The sequence below is a fragment of the Ochlerotatus camptorhynchus genome, unplaced genomic scaffold (assembly GCF_037179485.1).
Source record: "Ochlerotatus camptorhynchus isolate MF236.1 unplaced genomic scaffold, CSIRO-AGI_Acam_v1.1 ptg000203l, whole genome shotgun sequence".
NCBI lineage: Eukaryota > Metazoa > Arthropoda > Insecta > Diptera > Culicidae > Ochlerotatus > Ochlerotatus camptorhynchus.
The window spans coordinates 4,115,421-4,142,261 of record NW_027040693.1 but is presented as its reverse complement, the minus strand read 5'-3'; the positions used below and the strand labels follow the sequence as shown (position 1 = coordinate 4,142,261).

Below are 26,841 nucleotides of genomic sequence, written 5' to 3'. Positions count from 1 at the left end.
TCGGCTCGTTTTCACCGCAGCTACTGCTACCAAAGCCGCTGCCTTTCTCGCTAAAACGTCGGGAAACAACAGGATCGTTCTCCTCGACGAGACGAACCGACTCCACCGCACGGCCGCCGACGTAAATCTCCCTCGAGTGGCCAGGGTCCACTGGCACGGTGAAGTAGGCAATCGCACAAGAACAAAATTGACAGCCGAATCAAGAACCACTTCAGGGCAGGAGACAACTCGCTGGCTTTACGCCGGACACTTGTCGAAATTCTAGCGGCGCACTACCAAGGTTATGAAGTTAGGTACACCGGCGGCTCTCTCTCCAGGAGCGGAGTGGGAATGGGGGTCTCCGGCGATGGTCTGCTTGTGAGCAGATCGCTTCCGACCTAATGCTCGGTGTTCTCAGCTGAGGCAGCGGTCATTCTCCACGTGGATAAGTTACCGGCCAACCGGCCGATATTAGTCGTAACTAACTCACACAGCGTGATATCGGCCCTAACAACAGAAACACCGAAGCATCCGTGGATCCAAGGGACGGTAAAGCATGCGCCACCCAACACTGTATTCATGTGGGTACCCAGTCACTGCGGGATCCAAGGGAACGTAACAGCCGACCACCTCGCCGTCTCAGGCCACACTGGACCCAGGTTCACTGGCAATGTACCGCTCCAAGATGTCAAAAAGTGGATCAAGCGGACGGCTCGGAGAGCCTAGGACACCGAATGGAGGAACAACAGGACACACCACCTTCGGAAGATCAAGGCGAACACCGGAACCTGGAAGGATTGACCAAACTTAAGAGAACAACGAGTGATGTCAAGGCTGTGCACCGGGCACAGTAGAGTCTCCCACAACTTCGGAGGAACACCGTTCCGGAGGACCTGCGAAACCTGCGGAGTGCCAGCCACCGTGGAGCACATCCTGTTGGGCGACGAGTCCCCGGCAGCAGCCGCCCTCATCACCTTCCTAAAGGAGGCGAACCTTTACAACAATATCTGAGTGTTCCTTGTTTGTATTTCCACTTTGTTGGCCCTTTTGGCAGTTTTCTACACCTTTTTATTCTACCAAGATAAATGTACCACAACCAAGATTGGGAATCTCCTTCTGAGAACCCAATTCTTTTTTCTCTATATTTTTTACTATCTTAAGATATGAACTAGCCATATGGCTAAAAATCTCTATAATAAAGACCAAAAAAAAAGAAGAACTTTTCAAGCCACAGGAGCAAAAGGCTTGCCACACCAAAACCTTTTTTTTCCAAATTTTTCGGTTCGAATGTATCGCACACATCATCAGGTACATCTGCTCAGCGTTGAAAAAATGTGGCCCGGGAAGTGTACTGGTATCCAATATGACGTACGTCTCGTCGTCCATCAAAATGCACCGGTTCGGCTTTTGAAGGAGAACATCATACAAGTTCCGTGACCGTATTTTCGAAGAAGCTTTCTGTGAATCCGTCCTTTTGGGTGCTTTTTGCTTCTAGTAGGTTCTGATATTGTTACGTTTTTTGATATTCTGCACAGTTCCGACGCTTATGTCCAACACGGTTTATGCAATTACAAAAGGCGTACTGCTGCCAGCTCCTTTTTCTGGTCTGATGCCCCCTTTTTGCGCTCAGATTTCGGTAAATCTTCAAGAGAACAGGTTTCTCCAAGCTTCGTAACAATCTTGAACACTGTACACGCTATTTCAAAACTACCCAAATTTGGGTAGAATCCACCCAGATCTGTCAAAACTGAACATACGAATGACCTGAGTTGGTTGATGACTGACTTAGGTAGCGTTATCTATATCATTTCAGAAGCTTTTAGGGTTGGTGATGCTGATCCTATCATTCCTTTAAAATGCTATGTTTTTTTTTGCAAATCGCCCTCTCCGTTTTCCGAACTTTTACCCACCACTTGTACGGGGGTTGAATCTCAATTTGCAATGCTATTGAACTGGAACTGTAAAGCGAAAGTGGAATAAACAGGAAAGCAATCGACTATAATTCCTGGCATCCAGACCTTCGTCAGACTCCACACTGCCAACAAAACTTTTCGCCTCATCTCAATCACCCGTGGGAACGGGACCCCATTCTCATGATTACGGAAAACGTGCCTGGACTGACTGCCGCCCGTGTGGTCGCCTAGACAGGAGTGGAGCTTTAAAATTCAGACGAACGTCTCCTTTTCACGTTGCCTCGAGTGGAAATCCGGACTGATTTGAGATTTGGGCGTAACTGTTTTTGTAAACACTGACTCAAAAGCTCAATCTCGCAAAGTAACACCACAATCACGTAGGAAAGTGATTCCTCTTGCAGTTGACATAGTTTGTTGGCGATATCGAGCTTTTATTCGCGGGAAATCGGTGATTGAAGTAATTGTTTACAAGCACAGTTACGCTGAAGTCTCAAATCAGTCCAGAAATGAGTGTACCGAGTGAGTTCCATGCACTTTGGTCCGAACAAAAGGAAAAGTGGATTCCGGTGAAAATCAGACGGGCGAAAGTCACTGGAAGGTTGCCAAAATCAACATTGTGTCGTCGTCGTCATCGACCTTCTGTTTGAGTTTTTTTTTTATTTCAACGCTGCTACTGGCAAAAGCCAACACACGAATGTAATAAAATGCTTAGATAAATTCGAGACTGGGGAGCGGTTGAAAAGTTGGTCCCACCACCCCTTCGAGCAGATTGGCCCGAGCGGGGCGATAATGCCATTTAACAACTATGATTATGGCTCGGAGTTTGTGGGGCAAGGATGCTCAACGGTTTTAATCGAGTCGCTCTCTCGCCTTTAATTAAATTGGCCCCAACGACGCATGATCCTAGCTCGACTGGTTTTGTCGGTAATTTATTCGATCAGGAGGATCATACATTGTGCAAGATAACATGAGGAATAGCGAGTAAGGCGATTTGGATTTTTTATATTGGCCATAAATTCGATTTATCGCAGCGGGATTTATGGGCCGGGGTCCAACAAAGTTGAGAATGTATGAATTTATTTTCTTTCTCTAAGGCGACAGTATGTTGATTTATCTGTTTTCAATGTTGGCAATTAGTTCTAGAGCATTCGTCGAAAACTTTTCCCTAAAGTAAACAGTCATAGCATTGTTTTCGATCGTTAAAACTTACCTTAAATTCTTTACTTTCTTTTACCCTAAGTTGTGCCCTGACAATATCACCGGCCTTGGGCCTGCCGAGAAGTGCCATCTTGTCTTCCTCCGTGAGCTCTTCGGGGGATTTCTGCTCCGCCGCTTCGATGAGCCCTGTCAGTTCGTCGTCTGGAGTGGCGAGAGCATATGTGGACGAGGGGGAAGAAAAAGTACGAAAGTATGTTAGTTAAAATGGAATTTGGCGATCTGCGGAACTGCGGGACGAAGACGAGTCTTAGCAATAACGATAGTCACACAACAAACAACATAAAGAAATGAACAACAACTCGGAAGTGGTTTTTAGTCAAAATGGAAACACAAATGGAGGGATGGGACGTTACATATAATTGGACTATGAATGCCACAGCGTAAAGCGCGATTATGGGTTATGCTACACACTTCGAAAAAGTCATGTTAATTTCGGTACCCTGACACCGACACGCATGCAAGCAGCCCTTATGGCATAAGAAGCAGTTGAAAGAAACGGGAAACAATCAATTCAATGAAACGCATTTTTCGTTGAGTTGCTTATGTTTTGATTCCGAAACACTTAATTTTACATGATATGTTTGTTTACGTTCCAAAATTAACGTTAAAGATGATACGTTCACGTTCCATGATTACGTCTAGTGTACAAATATTTATTTCTAAGTGTGTATTGTCGAGTGAAGAACGCAGTAGTTGGTCGTGAACCTTTTTTGAAGTTTATTGCCGTATTATGACCTACATCTCTGCTCTGTATTAATTCAAACCATTATCCATGGATGATTGACATTTGATGACATGTCTTTATTTTGTACCGACATTTGTTCCCTGTTGATTTTTTGAAGACATTCCATGTTTTGTGAAGATGTTTGTAGACATGCTAAAACTGAAGAAAACTACAAACTTAGAAATGATTGTTGTCATTGGTAATCGTTCACCGAAGTCACAACAGCTAGAACAGCTTTGTCCTATAGATTCAATCCTGATTTTAACAAAAATATGTTCAAAACACGTTCAACCTTATTTAAATGATCAAATCTTGCCACTGTAGTGGAGTTTTCGTTTGTTTGTAGCTTTAAAAAAATACATTCAACTGCCTAATTTTTACCGAACAGTTCCAGCTGTTGAGATTTCGGCAAAAAATACCGAAATCGGCGATAATTTGTAGATGTGTTCCGAAGGTTTTTTTTTAATCTTAAGCAGACATGTGAACATTTTGCTATAGAAAAAAAAATTATGGCATTGCATGCCGGGTGCAATGCTTCAGTGAACCGAGTGTACAGGGTGAAAGGTAATTCCTGTCAGTAAAGTATATGGTCATAAAAATGAGAAGATGATGTGATATTAATTTTTCAGTGTATTTCCTGTTTCGTGTATCTATAACATTTGTCTTAACTTAGTCCAATTCAAATCTGTCTCCTTTTCCTTTAATTACGAGCCACATCCGTTTTTGAAAATCGTTACAGCTGGCACGCACGATATCTTGAGCAGTGCTGCACAATTTCGACAATACACGGTGATACTCAAAATTCTGCTTTGGTCACTCGTTTGAGTTAACAGTCATCGTCAAGGCAAACCATTTCAATTGTCAGTTGCATTTTTGTCAGTAACGAACATGTGCTGATTTGTTTATTAGCTAAATTTAAAATGAAATTAAATGGTTTGAGGAAAACAATTACATGGAGCCATTAAAGTGAACAAGCATCTACGTCCTGAACAGCTTGGATAACAATAATGTGACTCAGAATGCAAGAAATTACCCTTTCTGTTACCAGGTCAATCTTTGTCATTGACGAAAAAATGAATAAGATTTTGACAAAAATTTTTTTGAGGATCAAGTCTATCATTGACTATGTGAAAAACAATTTTGTCAATATCGCGCAAAAGTCTGGCAATGACAATGACAAATCTCAGCAATGATCTTGAGGCATTTCGTCCCATATTTTCACCAAAATTTGCTTAAAAATTTTCAACGGTTAGTCCCTTGGTATTCCCTAGTTCGCCTAATATGTAGCCCCATGCAAAGAAACCCCATGCAAAGAAGTCGAGAGGATTCAAATCGGGTGAGGAGGCAGGCCATTCTTTCGACGAAATGAAATCCGGGAAATTGGCCTTACACCAAGCCTGTGTAACTTTTGCGTGATGGGACGGTGCAGAGTCTTGTTGGAAGCAGTATGGTGTATTCTTATTATGTTATTATCGATGTAATATTTACCGTTGATTTTAACACCAATGAAACTTTCAATGTTTTGGAGAAACATCCCCATACCATCACCCTGGAAACATTCTGGAATCTTTGAACAGCCAGTTTGTCACGAGGAATATCAGCAAGATATGCAGTATATATCCGATCATTTTGCTGGTTGTAGTGATCCTGTAGCAGGAACATTTTCTTATCCGAAAACAGAATTTTGCAATCACCGTGCCGTTTGAGCAGTTTCCGGCATCTTTCGACTCTAGCTATCTTTTACTTTCCAGTCAAACCATGCACCCGCTGTTTTTTGTAAGCATTCAATCCGAGATCATCTTTGAAAATACTCCTGATCGTTGGCTGCGACATTCCGAGTTCTTTGGCCATCTTACGCCCAGACTTACTACTTACTCTCTCACTCGTTTGATAACTTCCGGAGTCCTGACACTGCGTTTTCGGCCTGGTCTGGGAGGGATTTTCCACGAACCGTACCGTTTAATGGTGCGAAAGATGAATCTTTCGTTTATTCCGAGTGGTTTCAGCGTCTTAAAAATAGAACACGGTCTATGATGCTTCAAAAACAGGCTTATCACGAGTTCCCTTTTCGCGTCCATGATTATCACGAGTATCAAACGAATGAAAATTCAAAACAAACATGCATGCCGTGCATGCCGTGTTGAAATTTGAACACACTCTAAAGGAAAAATATGGAGACATGTGTGTGATTAACCCAATCGCTTAAAAAACACTGACAGGAATCACCTTTCACCCTGGATGCTCAGCGAGCATCAGATCAGGTTCAATCCCAGTCCCGTCCACTTGAAATATTTGTAGAGCAATCCCGACCAGAAGGACATGAAAAGATTATTGTAAATTGTGTTATTCTGTTCCACAGATTTTTGTAACAACATAGTTACAAGATCCTGGATTTAGTGAAAATAACAAAAACCCTACCAAAAATGTACTGCTCGGTAAGAAAAATATAACTAGTATTGTTAGGGAAATATAATGATTCTAACGTAGATTGTTTCAATATTACACATTAAGGTAAACACTTAATAGGGTCTTGGTGATTCCACGGTACTTATGAATATTTTGGTCGCTATTTAGAATTTAGTCGATTTCTGAATTTATGTATGGGCCCAAATTAGGGGCATTTAGGCCGACATTGTATCCATTTCCCCTATGCCATTTTAAAACGATGATATCTTCGCCCGAAATCGAGCTACAGAAAATGTTAGCTGTTGTTTTCAGCTTAGAATTTTGCAAGGAATCTGATAAAATAATTTTTTTTGGCAGTGTTGCCAACTATGATAATTTTGCAGTAAATAGAAAAAAGGGGTAGTCCCAACAAACAATTCTGAGACACAAATAAGTATCCATATTGAATAAATGCTGTTTAACAGTGTACAATGCTGAATAAAACGGGTTGTCGAATTATGTGCTGAAAAAATCTCATTGAGATCGATAGATGCGCCTTTCTTCCGCTGCACAGTGCTGCTTTTTGCCGTTTTCGTGCGCATTTTTAATAGCTTCTTAAACATTGATTTTAAGAGTATAGTTTGTTCAAAGATGTGTTTGCATATGTTATTCCGCTTCTTTTAATGTAGACGGTTTGGTGATTAATCCACCTAAAAGTGAGATCAAAAAAATATTTTTTAATCTGATTCACATTGAGACTTTACGTCTTTAATAAAGTTGTAGCAAATGTTATTCATAGCAATTTTGCTGAACACAAAATTTCTAGCTCTTACAAATTGCGAGATATGCATCATTTTTCGTGAAAGGACCCTTTAAATCATGTTTTTTAGTATAACTGATGTTCTAGTCATCTTACAATTTTAATTTCTTCTACATTTATATGTTGCATGTCTAAACACATGCTTTTGCTGAAAATTATAAATAATTATCTCTTGAAACAAAAAAGTTATTCTTAAATAATCGATATTTTTAGGGCTATTTGCTCCTCAAATAATTATTTCCGGCGCAAATTGGCGCAAATTCTAGGAAGCATTCTGAATCTATAAGTATTTTACTGCCGAAAAGTTATAAAAACATGTGACAGTACGCGATCTTTTAGGTGTTTTTTAATAACTAAAAAACTCCTGCAAATGTCTTATTTTTGAAAACATATATTAATTTTAAGAGAAAGAATGTTACAATGTTCAGCAAAAATATGTATTTTTGTACGACAAACACCTTTATAGAATATGTTAAATATATTGAAAATCTACGAAAAAAGTTACACTCAAAACAATTATTTGAAGGAGTATTAAATTTAACTTTATCTTGAGTAAACCAATTTATGCGTTTTATTGATAGTAAGCTGTCAAATTATATAAGAGTAGAAACGGAAGAGGTGAACTGCTGCAAACCGTTAAAAAATGGCGGAATTATCAACTTCAGGTATGCTTATGTGATTATTTCAAGAACCGGAATGCAAAGAAGTGATTAACTTTGTTTAATTTATATGTTAATAATAATGTTTTTGTTGCCTCTTGTTCTTAACCATAGAATTTGATAAACTTGGAGTTTCAAAATGTTCACAAGAACGTTATCGAAGCTTACGCAATCAATTCCGATGTCTCTATGGTTGTTGCTTCTAAAATTAAAAAAAAAACATACCGGCTGCTCAAAGCAGAGGGTTTTAGGACGTTGCTCCGAATACTTCAAAAAACATTTCAAAAGTTTTATAAGCTCTGAAAGATGTAACTATCGGTCAAAGAGCAATTCCCTTTCGAAGATTGCAAAGCAACGAAAAGGAAATAATCAGTTTGTATAAGAAATCGCTACCAACCGAATCAGCTGGCATTTGCAACGCAAATATAGCTTCGAGAGGCAAAGCAAAAGGATGCGACAGAAATTAATAAAGAAGCTACTCAAACAACAACTTCGCGAGCAACCAGAATCAGCGATTCTTGGAAAAAAGCAGATAGTATACTCCTTCAAATCATTGTTTTAAGTATAACTTTTTTCCTAGATTTTCGATATTTTTAATATATTCTACAAAGTTGTTTGCCGTACAAAAAAACATATTTTTGCAGAACATTGTAACATGCTGTCTCTTAAAATTAAAATACAGGGTGCGTGACGAATTTTTGCAGTAAATTTCAAATAGTAATTTCTCATGCTTGTGCATCATGATTTAGATATATTTGGCAGCACTGGATAGCTTATACTGTTAGGTGTAAGATTTAAACAAACAATGTTGAGTAAACGTAAAGATGTCGAAACAAGAGAGCAATCTGTCAGCCGTTGTCGCTTTGTTGCGCGCCGGAGTATGCATGAAAGAAATAATTCGGTCGGTAAATGTGTCTGAAAGAACAGTGTATAATATTAAAAAAGGCTTGGGAAAGTGATAAGACGGAGCACCTGCTCATACTGCTAATAAAGCACAGAAATGGCTTACGGAAAATATTTCTCGTAAATTTGGGAGGAAGAAATTTGGCCCCCAAGCAGTCCCGATATCAATCCGTTGGATTATTTTGTATAGGGCGTCGTCCAACGGGATACCAATAGAACCCGTCACACCACACTTAAGTCGCTAAAAGCTAAAATCAAGGCAGTGCAGACATCTATGGATCGAAACATTTTAAAACGTGCATACTGCAGTTTCCGGAAGCGTCTAACTACAGTCGTCGAAAGGGAAGGCAATTTTTTTGAATAAATTTACTTACAACTTCCATATGTTGCGAAAGAAAATAAATCGCACAAAATTCATTGCTAGAATAACTAACTGGTGTATTTTTTCTCAAATATGCCATTTACTGCAAAAATTCTTCACGCACCCTGTATGTATTCAAAAATTAGACATTTGCAGGAGTTTTTTAGTTATTAAAAACACCTAAAAGATCGCGTGCTGTCACATGTTTTTATGACTTTTCGTCAGTAAAACAAATATAGATTCAGAATCCTTCCTAGAATGTTGTGCCAATTTGCTCCGAGATAGTTATTTGAGGAGCAAATACCCCTAAAAATATCGATTATTTAAGAATAACTTTTTTGTTTCAAGAGATAATTAGTTACAATGTTGAGCAAAAGCATGTGTCTAAACTTGCTAAATATAGTTGTTGAAGAAACCAAAACTGTAAGATGTCTAGAACATCAGTTATACTAAAAACATGATTTAAAGGGGCCTTTCACGCTATATAAGTGCTAGAAATTTTGTGTTCTGAGCAAAGTTACTTAAAATAACATTTGCTACAACTTTATTGAAGACGTTAAGTCTCTATCTGAAATAGATAAAAAAACATTTTTTGATCTCTTTTTTAGGTGGATTAATCACCAAACCGTTTACATCAAAAGCAGCGGATTAACATATAAAAAAACATCTTTGAACAAACTATACTCCTTAAATCAATGTTTGAGAAGCTATTGAAAAAGCGCACGAAAACGGCAAAAAGTAACAGTGTGCGCTGTTTGCTCTGATTAATTAACTTATTAAAAAGCTATATAAACGTTGAATGTCTTCCTGATTTAACACCATAAGTTTGATCTAATAACAAAATGAATAAGAGTTATTTTCACATACATTGACGCTTTAATTCAACTGTATTCAAACAGTGTAATAGTGTTTAATAACATGCTCTATTAGATGTCTAATAATTATGTCGTCGAAATAGCGTCCAGAACTCTTGGCTTTGTCTTCAAGATTACTAAGAACTTCACAGACATTTACTGCTTAAAATCGCTCTATTGCTCTCTCGTACGATCTACGTTGGAATGCTGCTCTGCAGTCTGGAGCCCGAACTAAAATAATGGGGCCGAGTGAATTGAATCTGTGTAACGACGTTTTCTTCGCTTCGCGCTCCGTAAGCTGCCTCGGAGATACCCACCATTTCGTCTTCCAAGCTACGAGAATCGCTGTCAATTAATCATATTGTCGAGCAGTTTTGGGACGACCTTCTACCAGCGATTTTACGGAAATGAAACAATAAATTCCAGACTTTTCAAACATATTACAAATAAGACCCTATTTTCTCAAGGTTGTATAAGAAAAAATATTAAAATATTGTTCCACGTTAAAGTTTGAGTGGTAGGAAAAGTCATTTTAAACTGCTCTAATGATGTGATCCATTGATCAATGTCGAGCCCTTACGTATCCGAAGAGACGTTTTCAGAGCCTCTGCAAGGAAGAGTCGACTGCGAAGCAATTCTGCAACAAGTGAATATTAATGTTCAACCTCGATCACTACGCAACAGGTCTTATGCTGAGCTTCGATTTCCACTTGACACGGAATATGCTTCGCCGAAGATTCTCTGCCTTTTTGCTGACCGAAGGCGCTTGACGCCCAACAGCTAAGTGTAAAATTTAAGGCTTATACATTTTTAGTAAGTTGACAATGCTTTCCTAGTTAATTTCGTTTGTAACTGTAGTATATGTAGTTTGTATAATCTGTACTTTTTTTACAACACATCATTGGGACTATTTCTTAAACGTTACTTCACACGAGAATCCAGCGCCCGCTGTGAAAGGAAGCAATAGGTCATATGAATAAAAGCAAGTCTTTACTCATGAGCAACCCAGTTTGAGGAAAGTAATCTGTTTGAGAATTTACTCAAATTCGTATGAATAAAGTTGTACCATAGAGGTAACTCTAAGACCACTGGGTCCCGAAGAAAATCATTATTATTTTTGGCTCACTCAGTACCAGAACAACGGTCCCAAGTAGTCCCAAGCTATTTCACTCACCCCTGCATGTTCTGCATGAATCCACACACCCCTGATGTTATCTGTCAAACTTTCATAGCGAATCAAAACAAACATAGTGTAGTAATAGAATTTCAACTAGAATAGGGTACGTTAATCGTTTGCTTGGGACCAATAGGCTACTAAAGTGGTGAGCCAATTTAAAATCGTTAGTTTCGTATTGATTGTTGGTTGTACTTTACTCGGAGTAAGTTCGAATTTCGAACATAGCTTTACTCTGTCAAAAAGCTGTTTGTTTTGATTTGATTTCCTTTGATAGAAGGAATATTTTTGGATGCAAAATAGAAGTGCCCGAAGAAGCTTTACGGGAAAATGGCTGAGGATTCCTTCAACGAGGAATATCTGGAGGAAAATCAGAATCAGAGTAAGAATTTTTTTTCCCAACAGTACTGAAAAATGATTTATAACTTACGCCGTTTCCATTATTTTTAGGTGAGGATGATGAAAATGGGAACCAGACTCTAACGGAAGGCACAACTTCTGAGAAAAAAAGTATTCAAGATGCGAAGTTCGTGGATATTCTGATATCCTTCGGAAAAACGCTGCTGGAAAAATCTCAAGTGCCGGCGATGAAGCAAAAGAAAAAAACTGCCATGCATGAAGTGTGTATCCAGATGCTAGTCCAACACGGGATCAATATGACTGTTCGGCAAGTCATGAAGAAAATCAACAACATGAAGCAAAGGATCAAGGTAAAAACGGATCGTAGACAAACTGGAAACCGAAAAATTATTTTGAACGAGTTGGAAAGAAAGTTTTTTGATTTAATGGGAGGAGTCGAAAACCCCAGTACTAGCAAATGTTCATGTAAGTACAATTACTGTTAAAATAAGTTGAAGGTCGCAAAATTTGAAGTAGCGGTGAATTTGAACTTGGCAAACGAAGAATCACTTACTGTAAATACTAGTTTAAATTAGTTAATATGTTGTTTTCTATTCATAAAAACATGTTTAACGTACCGATGGACTAAGTAATTACAAACAAAGAAAACTTCACGATTAATTCAAAGTTTGCTTTTTTATTTCAGATGGTGTCTCGATTGGGGTCTCGGCGAAAAATGGAAGTGTTACTCCGCAGACTACAGAGATACCTCCACATGAAAATACTTCTGAAGACGAATCCCCAGATGATCTACATGGAAGTGTTCTCAGAAAACAGGTGGGTCCATTATCTATAAGTTCTATGCACATAATCTAGAAGTCCAATGCTACCATTATAAACTGCTCCAATGTCTGGAATTTCAAACGCTACCGTCTGGAATGGTTGCTTGAAACGTGGGAGACTAATACGTATAACAGCAGTATGGACTTGATCTACATGTCTATGTCTATTATCTACACATCCTGTGAACTTATTTAGAACATTATTTCTGGTTTCTTTTCAGATGACACGACAAAGACATCCAATTCAAAGCATCGGTCAAAAAACGATTCTTGAAGAACAACTCAAACTGATAAAAGCTCAACAGGAATACACGGCGCAATTACAGACCCAACAAAATGAGCGCCACGAGAAAGAAATGGAGCTGTTGGTGCTCAAAAGAAAGCTAACGTTGTTGCTGAAAGCTTCCGTATCGATTGAAGATTCCTAGACTACTACAATGCACCCTGACTTATAACGAATATACGTTATGCATGAGTACACCACCATTTAGAACGTATAGTTCGTCTAATTGAACATAGCGTTTGCAGTGCAAGATAAGATGAATTCACGTTGTATCTGGGGTACTCGTGCAAAACGTATATTCCTTATTAGTCAGGTAAGACAGTAGGCTACTATCATCAACAAAAATAAAACAAAAATCTTTTAGTCATACATGAGTATAAGACTTTGTATTTTCCTGGTTTAACAAACATGGTCACCTAGCAAATATGATGCAATAGCATCACGGCGTTTTTGTCCTCGTTGTAGCGCTGTATTTTCTATAACGGTTGATGCAGGAACGGCTATGTCGTACATTGTAGTCTCATCTAGTTCAAAGTCCCTATCATTTAGATACTTTGCTGCATTGTGTAAAATAAAACAAGCAGCTATCCATGCGAGGAATTTTTTTCAGTTTTTACGCGTACCTTTGATTGTAAGATAGGAAATCTTTGTTTCACTTGACCAAAAACACATTCAATAATTACTCTTTCCCTTGTGTGAATCACGTTAAACATTTTCTGTGAGGATGTTACAGGATCTCGATATGGTTTCATCATCCATGGGGTGAGTGGGTAAGCTTCATCAGCCAAAAGAAGTGCGCCAGATGCATTGTCCTGTATGATATCGAAGATATCAGAATTTCTCCATATTCAAGCATCATGTACTGAACCAGCCCATTCGCAATCAACACTTGTAAACTGTTCAGTAGCATTGCATGTTGCTTGTACATTGAAGGAGTTTAATCCTTTCCTATTGATAAATTCATCTTTGTAGTTACCTGGGCGTTTGATCAAAATATGAGTGCAATCTATGGCACCTATGGCGCTGGGGAATCGATATTTTCTCTGCCATGACTTCTTTTCTTGTTCCATCTCCACCGCTGTATTAGGAAAGTGTATCCATTCGGCTGATTTATCGACGATCGCCTTACAAACGGACCATATCGTTTTGCACACTGTAGTTTGATGGACGCCTAAATCTTCACCCACACCTACCTGTGGGTGAATTAAACAATGTATAAACGCGCTCTCATTTTCACAAAAATTAAATGTTACCTGGAATCCGGGATCACCCACGTATCTTAAAAAAACACTTCATCCTTTGTCTGTTTGATAATGCACCACCTCGGGTTTCTGAATTATCTTCCAAAAATGTTTGCGCCAAAAAGTCAACATTTTCTCGAGTAAACCGGTAGAGTTCCTTGAAGTTATCATCATCTCCCACTCGCCGAGTTTTATAAATCTTTACTGAACGATTCTGATTTTGATATATACCGTCAACGTCAACTACCATTGGAAATGGTAAATTAACAAAATCTCCCAAGTACATTTTATACCGTATATTTCACTCACAAAACACGCGAGTTCACCACTTCGATTTCATCTGAGCATGCCCAACAGGTGACTCAGGATTAAGTGAGTATATTCTTGGTTCTTACAATTTTATTCATATGGATTTAGATGTTCGAAAACTAAATACTCAAATCTCAGCTTTTGTCATATCAACGTGAGCAAATGCTCAAGTAAAAGGTTTGACGTTTGGATTTTAGCAAAGTAAAAGCTTTTACTCACTTTATTCATATGACCTACACACTAATCCAGCATTTAGTTGTTCGGTATTTTTTTGTACTGGGCTTACACCGTAAAACAAAAGATTTACTGAAAATTCAGTTTAAATCAGGTGAATAACCGACGTTCTGTAAAACACAAACTGAACTTCGGTATCGTTTGATGCAAAATACTGTACACAGAATATTTATTTACTGAGAAAGTCGTTAATTTCCAAATCTTCGTGATTTCACGAAAAGTCAGTAAAACTAATTACTGTGCACAAAGTAGTTTTTATTTTTTACCGACTGGTCAGCAAAATAGCCTCCTTGTTTTACCGACCACGAATTGTAAAACTCTAACCTGTCAATTTTATTCCCGCCGCCATTTTAGGTTCAGTCAAATCCGGGAGCAAGTCTTTAATCGCGCAGTTTTGTTAAAATTTTAATTATATCATGTGTGGAGGCGAACCAGCCCATGGCTGTAAGCCTCCCTAATAAAGAGAAATTAATTAATTAATTATATCATGACGGAACTGAGAAAGCTCGACAGCGAAATTGAAGAGCTATTTCGTTAGTACCAACAATTATTATTTACTCTTTTTGCAGTTCCTTGATCTCCAACAAATTTTGATTAATAAAATTGATGTTTGCATTATTTGCTTTCACTGTCGATGCGCTGTCCCGGGGTACGTCAAGGGATTAAGTCGTCATATTAATTGGCATATTATAAACGGTGAATTGCACCAGGATTCGTGATTTTATCACTGCATATTCAAAACTTTTAATATAACTGGGTAACACGGTACAATAATGAACCAAATAACTGTCTTGTCAGTTAAATTGCAGCAAAATAAACAAAACAAAATACTGGGTTTTCCAGTATACGCAACTCAAACCAATTACTGAATGAACAGTTATTTCTGACAGATTGACTTTACGGACAGTTCGGTAATGCAAATTATTTCTGTGATGATTACTGGGCGATCCGCAATTCAAAAACCCAGTAATATTTTACTGACTCCAGTAATCTAAAGTTAGTGTGTAATGATGTCTAATAAACGCTGAATAATCATAAATTTGATCGAGGGAGATCGCAGTAGGCTGCGATGTTTTTGAAAGCTGACGTGTTTTTCTTTTGCTGCGTATTGTTCGTCAGCGAATTAAAAATTTTTTTCTTTATTTTTTTAATTTATGTTCTGAAATTTGGTTTCAAGTGTTCATAAAGTTATCATATCGGCGTGTAACGGCGCCGGTGGTGTAGTGGTAAGCGTGATTACCTCTCACCCCAGGAGGCCCGGGTTCAATCCCAGTCGGCGCCGCCGGGATGTTCTGAGGCATAACATCTCTGATCACGCCTTCCTTCGGATGGGAAGTAAAGCCGTTGGTCCCCGGTTCATGAGTTGATGGGTCGATAGGTAGGGTCCAGGTGTGGGAGCTGCCTTCCTGGCACGTCGGTAGCATTGGTGCTCAGCACGGAAAACAAGATCGACGGCAAAAACAAACCAAAGGAAAAAAAAAAAAAATATCGGCGTGTAGATCTATTGAGAGATCGGTCCGGTTGCTGAATTAGCCCGGGAACGTGTTGATAATGTGTCCGTCGCGAGTTTTGGTGGTGTCCGACGTTGCCGTGAATCAGCAAGTTTTCCTCTTGCAAAAGTGCTTGGTCTCTCGTCGGTGTTTGACATTGCGAGCAATATGAACGATGCCTCGCTGGATACGCCCAAGACTGGACGGGTGGTAGGTGGTGGCCTTTAAAGGTAACTGGGGTAAGCACTAGACGCGAACCTCCTCCCAGATGACCATGGCAATGCAAGACAATTTGTGTTCGTTGAAGGAAGTATTACGACAAAGGTGCATCACGAAGTGCACCATCAGTTCAATGTTGTGGTTGTATAAATTCGCAGTTGTGTGTTTGTTGATTTTTGTCTACTAAAATCAAGCATGATCTTGGACTTTGGTGAGATTTGATTTTCTGATATTTTTCCAACACTGCGCTCAACCCTGATATACGACCTTTGCGATAACTACAAAATGACAATTCTAAACACTGGGGAAGTAACCCGAGTGGCCAAACCTCCAGCAAGAGAAACTAGATTAGACCTCTCACTTTGTTCGAGTTCACTATCGTTGGATTGCTCGTGGAAAGTAATCCAAGATCCCTAAGGTAGTGATCATTTTCCAATCAAAATTTCTATTACCAATGGTTCACCGTCCACCCACTCGGTAGATATCGCGTACGACCTCACGAAAAACATAGTCTGGCAAAACTTTGCGTCCGTGGTTTTCGGTGGTATTGATTCGCTTGAGATACTCTCTCCGCTGGATGAGTACTCCTTATTATCGCGACTTATCGTTGACTGCGCTCTTCAAGCACAGACAAAACACGTTCCGGGTGTTTCCGTTCGCAAACGACCTCCCACTCCGTGGTGAGATAAGGATTGCACCGACGCGAACATCGAGAAATCCGCCGCGTTTAAACGCTTCCGCAAACACGGTAAGGTCTGTTTAAGAGCTTGATTAAAGCCAAAAAGCGCGGTTACTGGCGTCAGTTCGTCGATGGTTTGTCACGAGAGACTTCCATGAGAACGCTCTGGAATTTCGGCAGGAGAATGCGAAACGCGTCATCACCGGTCAACGAAGACAAGGAAAGTTTGGCCTGATTCGGTGTCAGTTCAAACCAACGTTCGTGATCGTCCGTCGGGTAGTAACGAAATAGATTCCCCGTTTTCGATGGTGGAATTCTCACTTGCTCTCCTCTCATGTAACAACTCAGCTCCAGTAATGGATAGAATCAAGTTCAAATTGCTTAAAATCTCCAAGACGTCGCGAAGAGACGCTTGTTGAACTTATTTAATCAATTTCTGGAGCAGAGCATTGTTCCGGATGATTGCAGGCAAGTGAGAGTTATTGCCATTAGGAAACCTGGTAAACCCGCGTCGGATTATAACTCGTACCGTCCCATTGCGATGCTGTACTGTATACGGAAATTGTTGGTGAAAATGATTCTTTTTCGTCTAGACAAATGGGTCGAGTCAAATGGTTTACTTTCAGATACGCAATTTGGATTTCGGATAGGCAAAGGAACGAGCGACTGTCTTGCGTTGCTTTCAACTGAAATTCAACTGGCCTATGCGCAAAAACAGCAAATGGGATCAGTTTTGTTGGACATTAAGGGGGTGCCCGATCGGTCGTCATTAGCATCAGCAGCAGTGCTTTCGGCGCGTAGTGTTGTACATTTTTCTTCAGAAAGACTCCCCGCAAGCAGCTAGTCCTCCATTCACCGAAGAACAAAAAGGAAGAAGCCACACTGCTACTGATCGGATTCAGTTGCTCGTCGTGAGCCGCTGTGGGCCATCTATGCCAAGCGCGTCACCCTTGTTCCAAACAACATACAGCTCACCAGCCTCATCAGTATTGGACACCCTCAGCATTACTCAACCATCACGACAAAACGGTTCTTTCCAGGACCATCATACTTGTTGCTTAAGAGTTAAATTTTGTTATCTATTGGATAAACCAAAAATTCCGTGCGTTTTGTGCACGAAAATGCGTAATTTTGTCATAAAAAATCAAGACACTTCCGTGTTGGAAAAAAGTGATTTGCCTAACACAGTCGCCGAATATTGATACCGAACACGTAATCCTAGTCGAGTATTAGTACAAGACACTGAAGAAGTCTGCACATTGTAGACGAAATACGCGTATCTGTCAAGGATAAGCAAATAAGGAAGTGGAATTAAATGGAAATTACTAATCCTTATCTCTCTCATTATACAGGTATTCCACTAAGACGCCCACATTCATCAGGATACGTAATCCTACGTCAAATCTACGGTCGTGTATTGGATACAACTACTTACTTTTTTTAAATACCGTCACCATTCGAGGAACACGTGAAGAGAGTGGAAAAGCGTTTGTACTCACGAAATTCAACGAATATCAGGCGTACATTTTCTCTCTAACGATCAAAGTAGATTAAATTTCTCTTAGCTCATAATAAAAAAGAAAAAAAACATTTGGTTGCAATACAGTTCCGTAGTTCACGACCGCACTCCATTCTCGACCTTCTAGTTTGTTAAAAGCTTTCATTTCGCACCAAAGCACAAAGTACCCCTTTTCTGCACGATGGAATCAATGGATTCGCTCTTGAGCTGCCACTCTTATCAAGCTTGCCGTAAATAAGCAAATGCATCACTGCTTCTGACTAGCTACTTTCCACATACACACACAAAAAAAAAACCGGAGAACCAGAAAGTAGAAGCACGAAGCTACTGCTAGGGATACCATGGATGCATCGTGTAACGATCCCAAAGCGCTACTTTGCGGTAAGATTTGCTGCACAATGTGGCACTCTCAGTTTAAACACAGAACTCACGGAGGAAAAACGAAAACTAAATCACAAACAACTGTCAAAAAAAAAAGCAAATAACGCACAGAAAATAAGAAACTCATCAACACACAAAACTGGAAAACGTTTAACGTTGAACAAAATGCTACACAGTGGAAATAAGATTAAAATAACAGAGAACGATGACGAAGGGGGGGGGGGGGGACACATTTAATAAATGTCGTCGTCGTCGTCGTCGGGGGGTTGTTGATGAAGCCGAGAGAGCTGAGAGGTCATAATTTTAACGAGATGAAGATCTATTTTGTGTTTTTCTTTCCATCCTTCAGTTTTCCCGTTGTTGTACGGCAGGAGTAACATTTCTCGGTGAGGGTTGTTCTGTTTGAGGTTGGCTACAAACTGTCCGCGGTCGTCGGACAGAGTGGGTCCGATGTTTGCGGATGGAGTTTTGGCTGGTAGTTCTTGCTCCCAATTCCTAGCTGCCTGACCGCAAATGGTATGTTTATAACCAAAAACCAGGTATCAAGGAATCCAGGCTCCATCCGCAAACAACGGTACCTCTCTGTATAGTGCACAGACAGCATAAGCCACCGACACAGTTGGCGGTTTGGGAAGGGGTTCATGGGAGTTTGGGATTTTTTTTCCAGTGCAGCGCGCGGGGTTTATCGTAATGAAGTCATCTCCCTTCCGCCGTCCGGAGAAAGAGAGCGGAGGAAGTATGTTGGAAGCATGCTTTTTATTTTCTCTCGGTTGGATGAGAAGCAGTTGCTAGGGACGGATTTTAGGAGCACGAGTGCGAAAGGCAGGTGCGGTACATGTATCTGTGTGATAACATTTGCTATGCATAGCAAAGTAGGCTGGTTGGCAGGCAGCAAGCGGCGCGTAAACTACTTAACTACTAATTTATTTCAGTGCAGACTAGACCATGCGTCGCCGGAGGATTTTGCTTTTTGGTGCAAGGCGTGTGTGGTGAGATCCGTGTCAGAGTGTGCATACTTTAAGGCGAACAGAGCGGTCCAAGCAGTGAATGAATGGGAATGGCTTGTTTATGATGAAATCGTTATGTTTCCGAAGGATGAATTAATGGAGGGAAAATAGAATATTACTGGGATTTAATGAGGCCTGACGAAATGGCACGAGTTGACCGCCCTAATGGGTGCTTTTATTCCCATTAATGAGTAGCAGGATTCCTGGGATATAGCATGCTTGCCACGAATCGAAGGCGCTGACCCAGTTTCGGTTGAATTGCTACCTAAATTGAATTCCCGTATTCATGAAACGTGCAGCAGGTACATCAGAATTTTTGCTGTTTTTTTCTTTTTATTTCAATTCATCCGATAGACCCTTTGGAAGCGAAACCTTTTATGGACGCGGTAGAGCGGAAGAGCTGATGGTGCAGATTAGAGACGTGACATTTTCGTATTCGGATTCAGAGGTTGGGTAGCGAGTGGTAGGAATTGAATTATGAACGTGTTTCTTTTTGGGGGATTTGAATGGCAACAGAGCACACGAAGTGCTGTATATCTGGTTATGAGTGTAGAAGGGTTTCTGGTGCAATACGTTGGTTGGTTCAATTCACACGATTATTAACTTCTTTGTTCGATAAGGATTTAATTTCCAGTTGGTATTGTGTATTTTGTCGTACGACTACGTCTTTGTGGACTTTACTGGGATGCAAAAAAAAAATGTGCGACGAAATAGTGTCAGGTTTTGAACGCTTATAACATGGTCATTTATGAATGAAATTCAATTTTAATTACACCATTTTATTCAGATTGAATGTAAGATTTGTTTGGTATAAAGCTGATAGTTGTTTATCAATTATTAACTATTGAAAATTGAACAAAGTTTTCAACCCTCATCTACCAATCACGTGCTCGCTTGCTATGACTATTGAGCGATCAGAAAGACGAGCCTCAATGCGAGCGAACTTGAGAAATATAGAAAGCTTGAGAGGTATTATAAATTTTTTTAAGAAGTTCTAAGCACCTCAGAAAAGCTAGATTTAGAGATCTTTAAGGAATTTTAGATCTCAAGAGCAGTTCCCGTAACTCTAACCCAGACTTTTAGAGCAATTTAAAGATCTATAATCGTAAATTTAGAAAAAAGTTCAGGATACTTCCATGATGTACTGAACAAAAAAAAATTGAGATCCCTTAAAATGTTCCAAGAATTTCAGGGAAGTACCTTCAGAGAATTTATGAAAACTTCAGAAATAATTCTTAGAAGTCCAGAAAATTTCACAGAAATTTACAGGTGTCTACGGGAACTCGATTTATTTCCGAGCAGAACCGAGATCTTCAATAGCAATGGGAGCTTTAGGGAAGCTTCGAGAACATCAAGACAGATTAGAGAATCAAAGGACAGTTCGTATAATTTCAATGAAATTTTAGAAACCTTAAAGAAGTTTCGAGAAACTCAGGGAATTTCCGAAAACTTCAGCAAAGCTCCGATAGAATTTCTGGAACGTGATTAAAATTATGTGAACATCCGGAAAATGTGAGATAGAGATTTCAAGAACTTTAAAAAAATTCGAAAATTTTGCTTAGTTTATTAGAGAACATCAACTAAGCAAAATTAATTAAAACAAAATGCGAGAACTTTTAGCAAGCAGCGATATCTTCAGAAATTCCAGTGAACTTCTAATAAATTTAGACATTTTAGGATAGTGTCATGATATTCAGCGGGGACGATCAGATAGCTTCAGAATATTATCCCATTAACTTAAGCAAATTTGTAGCGACCTACAAGGAGTTCCGTGGAACTATGGGGTATTCCAAGAATTTAATGATTGATCCGAAAACGTCAGAAGCGTTAGAGAATTATGAATACATATACATGTATCAGAAAATTTTCCGGATTATTAAACAAATTTAGAGAACTTCAAGTAAGAATAGATAAGTTCTGGAAAAATTAGTGATAGTTTAAAATGGTCATAATACTTTTAAAAAAATGTCGAAAGTTCAAGGTAAATCAATTCATTTCAGTAAAGTTGCTGGTTCTTAAAAAATACTGATAAATTCAAGGCAGTCTAGAGATCTTAAAAGAAATTCTGTAATCGTTTAGGCAGTTTCAAAAACACCAGGAAATTCTAGACTATTGAAATTTTTTTAAATTAGTGTCGATAATTTAAGAGAAGTTTCATGAACTTTAGAAACATTTTGAGAACTTCAGTGAAAATCATAAAACTTTATTACTTATTTCGCGAGCACAAAAATTCCAGAAATTCAGAAAAATTTCGGAATCTTCACAAAAGGACAGTGCTTTTCAGAAACATTTCGAGAACTTCATAGAAATCTATGGAGATTAAGGGGGAGATCCGCGAACTTCAAGAATTTTTATGAACATTAGCAAATAGCGGAAGCATTTGAAAGAAGTTTAGTAAGCCCCGAAAATTGGAAGAATTTCATAAGGAGGTCAGTTCCATTTGTCCCAGAAAATTCGTGGGAAATTTAAAGCAGTTCCCAGGTTTTCAGATAACTTCCGGTTCAATTAAAAATTAATTGAGATCTTCGCATAAGTTCAGAAGTTCACTGAAGGATGGTTCATTTAAATTCAGTGAAGTACAAAAAGCTACATGAGAACTGCAAAAACTTCAGAGAAGTTTTGAGAATTTCAGAAAAGTACAGAGAACCTCACAGCAGCTCCGTTAACATTATAGAAGTCATATAAATTTAAAGAAAATTTAGAGAACTTCGCGAATTTTTAAACCTTTAGAGGAGATCGATGATCGTTAGAAAAAATGAGGAAACTTTAGGGAGTCCTATAGAGTTCAGAGAAGTTTAAGAATTCAATGAAAAGTATTGTGATCATCAGGCTAGTTTTTTTTTAAACTACAAAAGAACTTCAAGGCAGTTTCATTAACTTCAGCAAAAATAGGGTAACTTTCAAGTAGTTCTGTAGACCTCATAATAGCTCATTCCATATTCAACGTAGATTTACTCAAAATTTAGATGAAGCCATCCTTCGAATTCAATTTTCTTTTAGTTTTCCTCGGAATTATCTCTCCTGAATTTATACTCCAAATTCCTTTGAAGATGTTTGAAAGTTATTCTCAGATTTAATTGTAATCCTCCTTTTAGTATTGTCAACAAATTTCCAAGGACTTATGCTCTGGATTCGTTTTCTGCCGCGAACTTCATAAAATTATGCTCAGAATGCCATTGGAATTTACCTCTGAAGTTCACAGGAGTTGTGCTCCTAAGAAATTCCTATATGTTTTCATTAAAATTTACTTTAATTCAATTCAGCCTTTCGTGAAATTCTACTCAAAACTATCAGGCTTCACATGAAATCTAAAATTCTTCAGAACTACTTTGAAAGCAGATTGCATTTGATGTTTTCTGAAAGATTTTTTTCCACAGAACTCCCTTGGAAAGAGATCCTTAGAAATTATAATAAAATTCCACGAGCCTTTAAAACTATTCGTAAAGATTGACTCCAGAATATTGAAAATTTCTAGGAAATTTGCATGTTCCAAACCAAAAAAAAACCTTATTAATAGTACAGGAACTGATTTTCTAATTAAAAAAAAATCCTAATTTTAGGATTTATTCAATAACTGCCCAATTTTAAAAATTTGAGTTGTGAATTGTTCATTTTGGAGTTACATTTCTTAGCCGTTTATTGTGATATTATTATATTATTGAATCGGGCAGCAAAAATAATATCATAGTCCATAGGTGCAGCCAAAGGGGGTAGTGGGGAGGTCAACTGCCCCCTTAAACTCAGCAATACAAAGGCTTTCGGTATGGCGTTCGGTAAAATGGCATTCGGCCAAATTTTCCATAGTAAATTTTTTTCGCCTCTCCCCAGCTCGAAAACTTGCTACGCCCTTGTCGTAGTCCTACGTCAACAATGCTGGTCGTGTTTTGGACACAACCCTCATTTTTTTCATTATAGTCACTTTAGCACATTTTAGATCATTCGTAGCTTGTCCGGGGATGAGATTTGTACTGGTGACCTTTAGCGTGAGAGACATGAAGGCCAGTTAAAAGTTTCATGGATAATATGACAGTCCTGACGTTTAGCTATGGCAAAAACTTGTTTTTTTTTTTAAACCATTGGCATAGCTACGAGGGAAGGGCTAGGATTAATGTAGTCCCCTGAATAATTGTTACTACAATTACTGATTTTCCAACCCAGTACGATTTTTCCTTAATTAGGCCAATGGTTAATAAACAAGAGGTAAGTCACTCATCACATTGGGCCGAAATAACATTCGACACAGCTGCAACATAAAATGGAAGCACTGCTGGACAACTGTCATTGAAGTTCTTCACAACATTACGTGCTGTTTGATTATATATTCAGGAACATCCTCTAATTGAATATTCCAGAGGAACTCAGACCAGCAATTCACTTTTAGATCTAAATACGCAATGTAGGTTCAAGAGTGGGCTCAATTTAAATAATGCTGCAACTCACACAAAACAAACTACAGAAGCCTATTCATCATCCTCTATAGTCGGTCTCCAACAATGTTCCCCACCAATTCCTTCTGGTCTAAATTTGAGGGCATTAAAAAACCCTAAAACACAGGACTTTTATTATCCTATGAACACAAAACACCAAAATTTCACGCACCCGCCACTTCCAGCGTCATCCTCAATCCAATTTACCCTTGCGATTTCAAACCAAAACATTCACGGTGTCAGAAATACCGGGTTGCCGGGACGAGTACTTAACAAACAATCGCAGCTTGCTCTATGACCGGCATAATCGGCAAAAAAGATGACCCAAGATTGGTGTGCGGAGTGACCTACCCTTTGTAAATACACCAAATTTCACAAGGAGTTGTCTGTAAACTACGTTGACAAGAGGTTTTGAAGAGATGTTTTGACTTTTTGTCACCCATAACAATGGCTAATGTGCATTGCATGAAAGCTAGAAAATGCTTCTTTATCGATTTTGTCGATACAGTAACTTTTACTAGACAATTTTTACTTTTAAAGTGTGCATAATATTATTCAGCTATGCCAATATCATGCCGTTGAATCAAGGGTTTCGTCACTCCGCACAGTGTGTCAAAAATACAAATGGACACACCTGGGCACTTTCATTGGAACCCATGGTTAGAAATTTTCGTGATATTTAAAGTTACTGGCCATACTGTACTATATCTACGCCTGATCTGTGCATGTGTCAAACTGTTGACACAATCACAGCGCCCATAATTTCAAATCATTAGCTAAAAACCGGTCAAAATTCAACACGGAATGCTTGCGGGATGAGCGAGGTTGTCAAGGAGATGATCGTTGCCAAGTACAACTGTAATCTGGAGGTGATACTGGAATTCTACCGGATGGTGCTGGAGTCACTACTGGAAGACTTCGAGATTAGAGATCCTCCACTCAAGACGATCGAACTGTTCAAGGATCTGGTGCGGAAGGCTTTGGTGTTTCAGAACATCGTCCACCAGGGAAGTCTGATTCCGGTTGAAACAAAACATGTGAACTGTCAAATTAACCGAGTTGCCAAACATACCTTTATACAAACAAAACAATCAGTATGATGACACGTTCGGCACTGCCACCTTGCGTTGAATAAATACTGGAAAACAAATGACCAATTTTCATTTGAGCATAATTTTTAACGCAGTAGCCATATCTTCATTTTCAAAACTGAAGAGATCTGACAAACGGTGAGATATTTTGGTTTACGTGCATACATTTTCATTTATCGTGTCAAAAATGTCTGCACTAAATTATGTTCCATTGCTTGCTCCCGCCAAAGTGAGGAGGGCAACAAAAGTAGCGATAAGAAAAGCTACACGAATCGTGAAACAGGCCTTCTAATGGCTAAAAGGAAGAACACACTGTGATCCCTGGAAACTGTAACTGACAATCATGGTTACGTATTACTGGACCATAGTTGAGCAAAATTATTAGCATATCAAACATCCTTTAACCTTTAACCACCAGGCTGCAAGATTACAATTGGTCTTCTGAAAAAATCTCTATTAATAGCACACTGGTTGCTGCGCTCGGTTTCAGACTCATCATGCACATTAGACAACTTCTTATTTTTATTGCACATTAGCCATTTAATTTTCAAGTCATTTATCCATGCAAATATTTTTTTTACAATTTCATGAAGTGCAAATCTTGACAAGATTGCCACCTATCATGTAACACAATTTTCTCGATTTTGACAAAAATGGCATATTAGCCATTTTCTCATTTCTGAGCAGCAGCATCTCTCGACTTTCGATCATTTGTAATAGAATGTTTGCTATTGGCGAATCAAAGCAAAGCCAAAACTGGTTATGCGACACCTAGTTTTAAGATCCGGAATTACAAAAATGATGATGTACTAGAAAAAATGGCATGCAATTTGACAGATATTAAAACGTCATTATCATTATCATTCATTATCATTTTCACCATTTTCTCGCCATCTGTGAGTAAATCGTCACTTTGATTCTTCAATTACATACGTTACTTTTAAAGATAATACATTTCAGTGGTAACCATATCGATCGGAAATCAATCCGAAGCATTCTAGCAATTATGTTAATGGAAACACAATTTTCAGACCAACTTTACTGAGAATGGTCGCAGTTCTGACCATTCAAAAAGCTCTGATTACTGCGTCCCAGGGGTTCGGCTTGATCAGCATCTTACTTCCACTGCACATTTCGATGACGTCAAAAGCGGTTGCAAAACCAGACTGAATCTTCTCCGTTCTATCACTGGACGGCACCCTGACGGTAACCGGTCCACCCGGCTCCATGTTGCCAGAGCAATTCTCGAGTCGCGTCTTTTCTACGGCCGCGATCTTCTAATCTCCAAACTCGCTCCCTTTTGGCAACCTGCATCGAGAGTGGAATGCTTCCTTTCGACCGACTGACCACACAAACTATCTGTAAGCGTGCAATAAGTTTCGCCGAGAAGACAGTTGGCCCTGACGAGGGAGTTTTCCTCCTCACCGAGGGAAAACTACTCTTTTCTGCCACTGCCAATCTGGAGCTTCCCCCAGTGTTCAGCGTCCACTGGTCCGGAGCCAGGGGTTGGAGCCTGCCCAGACCCGTAATTGACTTGGCAATTAAGAAGAAGTTTGGGACAAGATGCAACTCCCCAGCACTTGTGAAATCGGTAGCAGAACTTCAACGAACCGTGTACAACGGTCAAACAATCCGAATTACAGACTCTCAAATGTCTGAATGCCACCGGCTACCGGACCAGTACTCCGTCTTTTTGGCAGAGGCTGCCGCTGCTTTCATCGTTGCCACTACACCATGAGGCAGACCAATCGCGGTTTTCACGGATTCAGCCAGTGTTGTCGAGGCCTTCG

At 39.2% G+C, this 26,841-nt stretch overlaps 2 protein-coding genes and 1 pseudogene across 4 annotated transcripts in view; 1 reads left to right on the top strand and 2 right to left on the bottom strand.

Moving 5' to 3' along the window:
• Calx (sodium/calcium exchanger 3) overlaps window positions 1–26,841 on the bottom strand; it is a 771,840-nt gene that overhangs the window by 256,382 nt on the left and 488,617 nt on the right. For 2 of the 3 annotated variants that reach the window (XM_065224018.1, XM_065224020.1), the window contains exon 4: window positions 3,103–3,251. In XM_065224018.1, the coding sequence (XP_065080090.1) occupies window positions 3,103–3,251 (149 nt within the window). The remainder of the gene's footprint in view (window positions 1–3,102; window positions 3,252–26,841) is intronic. The other variant, XM_065224021.1, reaches the window with a different exon arrangement.
• On the top strand, window positions 11,321–12,599 carry LOC135702922 (uncharacterized). The gene is made up of 3 exons (XM_065223975.1): window positions 11,321–11,372; window positions 11,441–11,819; window positions 12,368–12,599. Exons 1-3 carry the CDS (start codon window positions 11,321–11,323, stop codon window positions 12,597–12,599), a joined length of 663 nt encoding a protein of 220 aa, XP_065080047.1.
• Window positions 12,854–24,618, bottom strand: LOC135702921 (putative nuclease HARBI1; annotated as a pseudogene).